Source organism: Ananas comosus, linkage group 20 (genome assembly GCF_001540865.1).
Source record: "Ananas comosus cultivar F153 linkage group 20, ASM154086v1, whole genome shotgun sequence".
Lineage (NCBI taxonomy): Eukaryota > Viridiplantae > Streptophyta > Magnoliopsida > Poales > Bromeliaceae > Ananas > Ananas comosus.
In genome coordinates this window covers 10187473-10198127 of record NC_033640.1, presented here as the reverse complement: position 1 = coordinate 10198127, position 10655 = coordinate 10187473, and the positions used below count along the sequence as shown (strand labels likewise).

At 43.1% G+C, this 10655-nt stretch overlaps 1 protein-coding gene across 1 annotated transcript; it reads right to left on the bottom strand.

The window, feature by feature from the left end:
* LOC109725951 lies at nt 413-8092 on the bottom strand. The gene is made up of 4 exons (XM_020255358.1): nt 7571-8092; nt 6526-6894; nt 1932-6186; nt 413-1526 (listed from the first exon to the last, which is right to left on the bottom strand). Exons 1-3 carry the CDS (start codon nt 7748-7750, stop codon nt 1945-1947), a joined length of 4791 nt encoding a protein of 1596 aa, XP_020110947.1. The 5' UTR covers nt 7751-8092; the 3' UTR covers nt 413-1526; nt 1932-1944.

Genomic DNA, 10655 nt, shown 5'->3' with positions numbered 1-10655 from the left:
ACCTAATGTGTGTTTTTGGTGGAGGTGGAGTGGTGGTGACGTGGACACAAGCACCACCACCCATTTGTTTTTTCAACTATAGCTGCTCATTTGGATCTACTGTGCTTTTGTGTTCCTCCACATGGGGATGGGGGGTGGTTAAAAGATTGGATTTTGCAGTATTTGGATTGGATACAAGGTTTTGCTTCCATAACCAATTGTAAAGGATTCAAAATCATAGCACTAATCAATGATAACAAAGATTACAAAAAAATACCAACTATTCCTAATGCAGGTGGCAAAGAATTTAATTGGTTGGTATCTGAGATTTCAAGTTCGAAATTCAATTACTTTATACTTTTCAATTACATCCATTTCGAACAAAAAATGAACGGAAGAAGCAGCATACTATGTTTTCTCCAACACAAAGAAATATAAGATAAAAGCCCAATGTCATTTAATTAATCTCGAGAAGTTCAAGAGACAACTGTCACTGTGACATTTTTATCAAACAACTAAGAGTACAAAACAAGAAGAACCCTCACGCAAAACATGATTTGGATTCAACTCGAGTCGAATCTACTCAACCGAGATCAGCCACAAATTTGTTCACCAGCCACGACGGACGGAGGCTGCAAACCACCGAAGCTGTAACAAAACACCTGCAAGCGCAGAACTCGATTTGGGAGACGGCGGCAAAGCATCATCACCACCACCTGCACATTTCTTCTCGAGAAAGTTGCACAGTTTCTTCAGTCAGTGGCAGAACTCCGGAGTTGGAGAATGTTTGTGCTGGGTCATTGGGATGTCTGAGTTCTGCACAAAACACCTCCGGTGAGTCGGCAAAACACCCCGAGATACACCGACTTCATTCAAAAGTGGCGCTGTATCACCTGCTGATCACCGGACAGCCACATGGAGAACAGAAGCACACTCATTGACAAGTATGGGGCAGCAAATATCCGAGCTCAGCTGAAGGGCGCAGCGCATCAGTAGAATAAATTTGAAGCCTCAATCTCGGCCATTCGTTGCTGCCTAACAGACAAAATAATATGCGGCACAAATGTTGAAAGAGATTTTACACCGCAACAACGAGATAAAGAGATGGGGAACTAATATTGAGCCTTGATCTTTAATTTTGTTAGAGCACCTTTCGCCTCTCCGTGTCTTCTTCCTTTCTCGATTCACCTTTTCAACCTCCTCCCTCACAAACCCTCTTCTCAGCATCTTGCCGCTGCTCAAACACCATCTGCCGCTGATCTCTTTCTCAGCAGACGCTGCTGATGCAGCCATTTTCACCTTCTAATGGTAAAGCAAGGAAGAGCTGGAACCCATGGAAAATTGCTTCTAGGATAGTGATTCGCGTTTTTTTTTTTCTTTTTTTTTTGGGCCGGAACCCACGGAAAACTCCTAGGAGAGAATGGTGATCCCAACATTTACACTAGTGAAGCTCATTTCCTCCGAGGGATTCCCACATTGGCCTTAGGGCAAACACCAGCATACATTGGTTTTCTGCGTGCATAACTTAGCGTAACTGTTGCTTGCACCTGCAAATTAAGCTAACGGTCAAACATATGAACAAAGACACAGAATAAAAATGAATAGAATAATATTTCGAAGGTCAAAAAGTACAGGCTATACATGAACTACATCGAGTACTTGTAACTCCAAAACAATTTTCATTTTATTACCTGATCTTTCATTTCTTCTGATTTCAGAAAACTCCGTCAAATTCTATCAGAACTAAATGATTTTTTACAATTACGTTTATAGAAAATACTTCTTTAGTTTACAAGACAGTCAAAAAGAGCAACAGATATGTTAAATTCTGATGTAGAGTGGTAGAATCAAACATATTATATGGTTATGCAGTAAAACCAAAATTTTTGCAAGTTTTATACAGTTTCTTCATATGCAGATCAAACCCTAAAGTCACCAATGAAATGGATTACCCGGAGGTGTCCGTCACTGCCATGAGAGTTGCTTGTAGCCGGATCTCTCTGCTGCATCCCAACCCCCCTCGGGCTCCTTCCTCTTCACGCCGCCACCTGACATTTGGTAGATCCTGCCCTGCTCCTCCACAAAAGCCTGGGAAGTGGCAACAGGGATTTGTCTTAAAGGTGCAGCTAATCTGCCGTCTTTCCCTTCTACATCTGTACTTCCAGGGCCCGCATTGAGATCGAGGCCCTGTCTAACCCATCTCCGACTGCTCTCAGACCCACCACTATTACTGCTTTCCGCAAGGTTGATCATAAATGGCCTAGGGTAATGGGCCGGGCCCACACCAGCTGGGCCCACACCAACTGGACCAACAAACGGAGAAGGTATGGTGGGAAAGAAAGAGGGTCCTACGGACATCGAGTCCGCATAGGTCGATCCGGCTGAGAAAGATGTTGAGACGAGAGGGAAGCCGGAGCTGAAATGGAAGCCTGCATATGGAAAAGCTGTAGCTGGAGGAAAAGCCATCGCAGTAGATGAGGAGAGTACTGGGCCCCTATAGATATCACTTCCAAATGGCCCGCCACTGGCGACAGGGCCCAATATCCTCTGCTGTGGCCCAGGAGCTGCAACAACAGGGTAAGGCTGCTCACCTCTCTCTGGTAAGAAAGAAGGTATAGCGACAGCTGGTAAAGAGTTCCCTGTAGGAAACCACGAAGACATATTTCTTAGTTCGTCATTGTTCATTCTGAAGGCTGAAGCTGGGGATAAAAATGACATATTAGTGGTGCTTTTTGACACTTGGCTCCTCGGCGTGGCCACTGCACTGGCTTCGTTGAGCTCGGGCCCGTTGTTCAGATCAAAGTCCCTTAAACCATTAATCTCTGCAGTACTTAACCTCCGATTACTCTTAGCCAAGGATTGTAAATTATCAGGAACTTCATCAACTCTATTCAAGTCGAGATCAAGGCCCCCACCAGTTGCTTTTGTCCGCGCATCAAGATTAGTGACGCTCCCTGATGCAGAGCCAGTTGTTTGAGCTGAGCCCTGGGAGCCCATGTCTTCAAGAAGTCCCTCGTCAGGCACATTCAGATCAAAGTCCAATAACAGGCGGCCGTGCTTCCCACTGGCATCGGATCCTACTGTCTCTGATGTGCCAAGTGGCATATCCAGAACCTTCCGTGGTTCTGCTGGACGAAAGGCGCTAGTAGCAGCAGAGCCTTTCCATCCAGGCTCGCCCTTACTCTTCAACAAGTTCTCTGGAGGTACAAAAGGTCCTTTTGCAGGGGCTGCTACTGTGATTGGGGCACGTGACCCACTACTTGGCAATGGTGACAAAAAAGGAGAGAAACCAGGCAAATGGACTCTTGTCGAAAATAACGGTGTAGCGGATGTAGTAGTAGCAGGCTCACATTGGGGTGCGTCGTCACCACCGATGCCTTCATTTAAGTCGAAGTCGAGCTTAGCCGCAACATCAGGTTCAGGTTTAGTACCCAAAGAAGATGCATCGGCTAATGGTCCAACAGCCTCCTCCCTTCCATCTTCATTTTTACCCGAAACCTTAGCACTGTGGGGCTTCCCACATGGCTCACTCTCTTGAGCAGACTCCATTACTTTATTCTCTGCTCCAATATTTCCACCAACTTGTTCAGAGATGTTTGACGTGACAGGAGCTGCCTGTTCCTTCCTTTCGTTATTTTTCGGTACGGACTTGCTCTCCTCCAAGCTAACAGGCCTGTAAGAGTGAGATCCGTTGGCATTTGCTGCAGAAGGGAATTTATCCAATCTAAATGAAGCAACGGCAACGGTATCAACGGTATCATTATTATCAGGCCTATCATCAGCATCTGCGTGATTTATTGATGTGATATGTTGTTTGATTGAGTTAGTAGCCTTCTGCACTACTCCATCCTTAGCACATGATAAAGATTCCTCAACAACCAACTTCTCAATTTTTGAGCTTGAGGGAGCAGCATTATCACATTTATTGTCCAATGAGTTGGAAACAACATCAGAAGTGCCTGCATTGTCCTCTCCATCTCCACTTTTGTCACAAGCAATATCTGCGCATTTACCTTCATTTGTTGATGGGATCTTCAATGAGGGCCCACGATCTATAGGATCAGCAGTAGCATGCTTAGTAACAACGGGTTTGTCCGCTTGATTATGGGCTCCGTCACTTTCACACTTCTTGTTAACTAGACCAGGCCTAGTAACATTTTCTTCTTCACCTTTTCCACTAGTCTTAACAAAAGAATTCGTATTTCTATCATGATTCGAGTCGGAAACAATCAATTGTCCGTTAGGCCCTGCTGTTTTATTTTCCTGCGAAGGCAAGTTAGTTTGTTGTGGGTCTGTACCCATAATTCCACCATTTTTCTCATTCTTTCCAGATTCAGACTCAGCAGCTTCCTCTGATTTCAAAATACCACGAACTTCGTAGTCGCCAACACAAGGTTCTTCAACCACAGGCGAAACCCCAGGGGAACCAGATGGCGTATTCAAGCTCGATTGAGATATTTCCCCAGCAGCCACACTGGCAAGTAGATTCATCCCACCATCATCCCCAACTGGTATCAGAGCACTGCTGCTTTCAGCATATTGTGCACAGCTTTCAATTAATGCATTTATAGAGCTGAAAGAATTTCTGGCACCGGGTTCAACCAAAGGAGTTTTCGCGATGTCTGAAGCCCTTCCCGTTTCTTCAGCTTCCTCAGAACCAGCTGGTCCTTCTTTAGCATCACGACTCAATGACGATTCTGTATTCACTTCTGTATGACCCTGAGATCGAGAAGAATCACCCCTCTGTTTCATTTTTTGATCACTATGCTCATTGCCAGGAGATGCCATTCTACTTCCTGTAATAGATGGGTCCTCAAAAGCACTTCCGGTAGCACTTTGTACGGGGCTGCGACCAGGATTAGGAAGCCTAACGATCAACCTGTGGCTGTTCCCCTGATCACCAACAGGTGTATCAAGAGGTTTTTCACATGCGAGTCCACCTTGTAGAGCTTTATCCAATGAAGCGGTTCTGTTAGGAGAAGCGGACTTGCCCAAGCTGCTTTCCTTTTGAGCTCCAGAAACAGCTGCTCCAATAAGTCCGTTGTTGGACCTTCGATGGCGTGATGAGCCACCAGAGGCCTTGCTCACATTCGTTGACCCAGCAGTTGAACTCCTTGCGTCATCCTTCCAAGAAGACTGGCTATTGTTTTGTGAATGACTAGAGCTGTTGCTTTTCTCCTCCTTTATTGTTGTCTGTGTGGAACTAATAGCTGCAGGTATAGTTGAAGATGAGTGCAATTTCGAAGAACTAGAAGCTAAAAGATTTGACTTTGTGATAGAATCAGAATGTCCAGGTTTACTGGTCAAAGCCTTAGATGGAGGAGGTTGTGTCGAGGAGCTTTTTGTGGTCAAATCAGTTGAGCCCATTCGTCTATTTCCTGAATTAGAAACATCCGAGAATCCTGGCTTTCCGGGCCAAGCCACAGCCTGGCCTGCAATTAGAGATTTTGCATCATTAATCTTCATTTCAGCATCTACTCGTTTCTTCCAAGTATCAACCAGGCTCCTGGCTTTCTTCTGAATTTCCAAGTTCTTATGGCTTCGCAAATTGTTCACCGATTTCCCGACACTACTAGTCTGTAGAGCATTAAGATTCACAGGCAATTTATCAAGCGCTCGAAGTAGAGCTAGTAGAAGTTCTTCTACACCTTTATCACCTTCCTTAGGGCTAGTATTATCACCGGTCTTTCCTTTGTGTGCCTCTTGGAGCCAATCATCCAAAACTGGCAGAGCCATCAGCTGAACGAACTTGCCAAGGCAATCATATCTCTCTGTGGCCGCGATGACATTTGCAAGCATTACTTTACCAGCCAAATCTATTTTTTTCTCAGTTCTATCCAGAAGCATGAGATTGACTAGCTTTTCAACTGCTTCAACATTCGAAAGCCCACCTTTCTCAGTTATTTTACCAATCTCTGCCTTCATATTATCGAGTTTAATGTTACTAGGATCAACATCTTCTGGTTTGGTAGAGTGATCTCGCTTAACCGGCTCTGGGCCTGATTCAGCCCGGTCCCTCTTCTTTCCCTTGACCTGTGAATGGAAAGAGGAGCTGCTATTTTGTACAGTATCTGAACCGGATTTCACCTGCTGTGTGGATGACGGACTGTTTGATGATCGTTTTGGTGAACGTCCGCCAGATTGCACTGCTGCATGCATTTCTAGTCCCGTTCTATTTAAAAGTCTATCTACTTCTTCCTGCCGTTCCTGAGGTCCAAAAAGGAAAAGAGAACATCATGAAACAAGAAAAATTACTTTAAAGACTCAGTCCCACTTTTAATGACGCCCTAAGAATTCCAATTTTAGCAATTTTGATTTGTGCAGTGTGACGATTGAGTCCTTCCATCAGTCTACTATCCAATCACAACACCATGTCAACATCATCACAGAATTTAAACCTCAAAAAACTGAATTGTCAGCAAATTCCGACAATAATACCACGTGCCATTTGGCTAACAGAATGGACTATTAGTTATATGTGCCAGCAGTATGCTTTGATTTAGTCTACCAATATTATAGTAAAAATAATACAGGAAAAGCACTTACATTAATATAATTCTTATCAGTTAGCCACCATAAGCGCTTATTCTCGATATCATACACTCGCCTACAAACGAATGAGGATATCCCTCGTGGAAGCTCAACACCCTTACGTAGAAAGGCAACTTTACAAGGATGAAGCAAAGAAGCAGCGGATACCACGTCCTTATGAAAAGAATAAAAGACCTCGTTTGGTGCGGCGTCAAGTGTTGTACCCTTAGCAAGCTTTATATCAGCAGGTCGGTAAAGCCAATTCACACACAACTTAAGATAATCTTCCTCACTTGATCTAATCCAACGTATTATTCCAATGAAAGGTGGGGCATTTCCAGCCTGAAAAAGGGCAGACTCACCAACTCGAATCTCACGCCCGTCCTGCAAAATATTGAAAGTTAATCTACATTAAAATGTTGAAAATTTTAAAATCAATGCATATTCTATCAGCAATGAGAAAGGAACTGAAGAGTTCAGTCTAATTAAAAACAAAACAAAATGATATATGAATGAAATAAGAAGTAAGCAAGCTAATAATCCACAGCATCCTGTAGCCACAACAAACACATCTTGGAAACTAGCAAGCAAAGCGCAAAAGACAAATTAATTTCACCGAACCTCTTAAACTCTACAACTGTATCCAAATACTAAAGTTGAACTAATTATATGGAAGATGCAAGGGTTGTGGCTTAAGTAATGTTAATAAAAATGAACGCTATGGTTGATTTGTTTTGGCACGGCAAATGGACTCAGTATCATATATCTTTGAAAGCATTTAGTTGCCCAGGTTTCAATCGTGTGCTATAGCTAACTTCAAAACATTCATAACTGATGTAAGATACTGCAAAACAAGAACACATTCCACCACTCATAATACTGAACTATCGGTGTAGCGAATCATAGAATTGAAGCAGGAAAATTGAAATCCTTGATCAAACTCCACATCCTCCTCAAAAGTCGATAGGTAAACATCGAAGAGAAGGGGCGGATAGCACCACTACAACACGCCAAGCTCGAAGCTTTCCCTCGTCGACCGAAAACCTAATAAAAGCGGTACCTTTAAGAAAGAATCAGGCGCGGAGGGATGGGAATTGGAGGGGGAAGGGTTGATTATTGGCCCCGGCGGCGGAGGAATCGTTGCGGCTGGTGCTGCTGCTGCTGCTGCTGTAGCGGGCGCAGGCGCTGGCCACATGTGCCGAAGCCGCTTCCTCTCCTCACCTTCCACCCGCCCATGCATAGCCTTGCATCTTCCCAGCTAGGGTTTGCTCCGATCCCTCCAGCCGCGCGAACCATCAATCCGGGGGCACTCAATTCCACCTCCCGCGCCCTAATCGCATCGAAACCCTAGAAACCGCCCTCGCCGCCAAGTCCCGCACCCGCGAAGCCCTTACCCGTCGGCAGATCCAGGGGATAGCAACGGACGCAAGCGGAAACCCTAATCCGGGAGCTCGGGGGATCGAATTGGAGGGGTGAGGGTTGGGAATTAGAGATCGGGGTGCCGGGGGGGAGGAGACGAGGGGGAGAGAGAGAGAGAGAGAGAGAGGGGCCAACGCGTGGGGTGAGAGAAAAGGGATTTGTAGAGAGAGAGAGAGAGAGAGAGAGAGAGGAAGCGGATTCGGAGGGCGAAATCGGAGTATTTGAGGAGAGATTCGGGTCGCGGATTTCGCGATTGAGGGGAGAGAGAGAGAGAGAGAGAGAGGAGATGGTTACATATTGAGTTAATGTGCGTGCACCGGGTGCAATGCACCGGGTGTAGAGTACTTCTCGTACGCTCTATATCATTAAAATATGCTAAATTACGCTGTACTACACTTTAATTCAGCTCCACTGCTTTTTTTTCTTTTTTTTTTTTCAAATACACTAAAAAATTTTCTTTTGCTTATTAATTTTTATTCTACTGTAAACAAATCCTATAATTTTACACAAAAATTAGAAGTTTAGATAAATAATATTGGCCGAAAGTAACCACGCATGTATTCAACCTATTTTGACAAAAGAAAGAGTCTTAAAAAATGTACAATTAAAAATTTGGGTTAATTGTATACAGGTTCTCACAAACATAATGAATTGCATATATATTCCTACAAAGTTCAACTTTTATAAATTATTCTTGCAAAAGTTCTAATGTATTCAGATATGTCCCTGCCGTTAGGATCCGTTAGAAAATTTTAATTAATCACAGGTAAAATACTTAACTATAATTAATTAATAACGTGAATAGATAATTTTACCTTTCTTCTTCCTCCCTCTTCTTCCTCGGTAGCTACTATTGCCGCCCTCTTCTTCCTCCGCAGTGCCGGCAACACCGCCGCGCTGCTCTGCGTCGACAAGACCCGCTCCGCTTCGTCGATTTGGAAGCCATATCATTGAAAAACAACTTGGTAGGACAGAATCCTCCGTACTGCCGATAATATACCAGCCTAACTCTATACACACACATGGTTTAATATCATTTAGGCTTAGTTTGGTATTGAGGCCTATCTAACGCTATTAAATAGTATGGAGTTGAGGAAAAAGTATATAGGGATATACTTCTGCGTTCTCCGGTGGGACCGCAGAAAATATATTGTAACCGACTCATCGCGATATGCGGAACGCAATATTAGGTACGGAAATAAACATAGTATTTTTCCAACATACTTTTTCACCGCACGTAACGCAATATCTCTGCAATCCCAAACGAATCCTTAATGGGGTAACTTTCGGCCCATAAATGAAATGAGGCTCACAATGAGAAGAGCGAAGTGAACAAGGCCTTTCAGTTTCCAACAAAGTCCGAAAACTCATGATTTTGGGCCGGGTTGGCCCATTAACCCAATAACTTTATGCTGTATTATTTTGGGCCTCTTGGGCTGAGCCGTATATTTTCGAGATAAAATTACCGGTAGGAGTGCCTTTACGTGCGGTGATAAAAATACGATGAAAAAAATATTATCTTTATTTCAATAAGCGATAGCACATTGTGCGCATCACACTAATTTATTAAACTTTATTTTGTTTAAGAAGAGAAGCTCTACTGATATTGCAGATTATTATTTTTATAGGTTGCTGATGTGCTGCTAATATATTGGATATGTCATGTACATATTGGCTCTGTGCAATACATGCATGATTCCACATCTGCTCTGATAGAAATTCCGTAATGGATACCCCAAACACTTATAAAAATGAAATATGTGGACTGCTGATATGCTAGCATGCTGATATATCTATATATTACAGACCGACACGTCAATTGCAAAGGCGAACCAAAACGGTTACAAAAAGCACTTCGCAAAGGGGATTTAGGGTTTACACTTTGTCTTAAAACTTTGTATGGTCCCAAACAAATCAAACTATTAATTTTCCTATGCCCGAGCTGTACAAATCTCCACCTATGATGAGGAGTGAGGACAAGATCTGATTATTCTTAGATTTTCTTCATTATTTTTTTTTAAAAAAACANATTCAACCTATTTGGACAAAAGAAAGAGTCTTAAAAAATATACAATTAAAAATTTGGGTTAATTGTGTATAGGTCCCCGCAAATATGATGAATTTCAGATATATTCCTATAAAGTTTAATTTTTATAAGTTATTCCTACAAAAGTTCTAATGTATTCAAATATGTCCCTATCATTAGGATCCGTTAGAGAAATCTAGTTAATCACAGTTAAAATACTTAACTATGATTAATTAATAATGTGAATTGATAATTTTACCCTTTTTCTTTCTCCCTCTTCTTCCTCCGTAGCTACTGTTGCCGCCCTCTTCTTCCTCCGCAGCGCCGGCAACATCGCCACGCTGCTCTACCTCGACAAGACCCGCTCCGCTTCGTCGATTTGGAAGCCACGTCATTGAAAAACAACTTGGTCGCACGGAATCCTCCGTGTTGCCGATAGTATACCACCCTAACTCTATACACACACACAGTCTAATATCATTTAGGCTTAATTTGGCATTGAGGCCTATGAACGCTATTAGATAGAATGGAGTTGAGGAAAAAGCATATAGAGATATACTTCTGCGTTCTCCAAAATATATTATAACCGACTCATCGCGATATGCGGAACGCAATATTAGGTACGGAAACAAACATGTATCTTTCCAACGTACTTTCTCACTGCACGTAACGCAATTTCCCCGCAATCCCAAACGAAGCC

What these genes read in the sequence shown, in the direction of transcription:
- LOC109725951 (XM_020255358.1), bottom strand. Translation starts at nt 7,750, where the DNA reads ATGCATGGGCGGGTGGAAGGTGAGGAGAGGAAGCGGCTTCGGCACATG. An exon ending in CGCCTGATTCTTTCTTAAAG is followed by an intron (nt 6,895 to 7,570) that starts GTACCGCTTTTA and finishes AATATTTTGCAG; the next exon opens with GACGGGCGTGAGATTCGAGT. An exon ending in CTGATAAGAATTATATTAAT is followed by an intron (nt 6,187 to 6,525) that starts GTAAGTGCTTTT and finishes TTTGGACCTCAG; the next exon opens with GAACGGCAGGAAGAAGTAGA.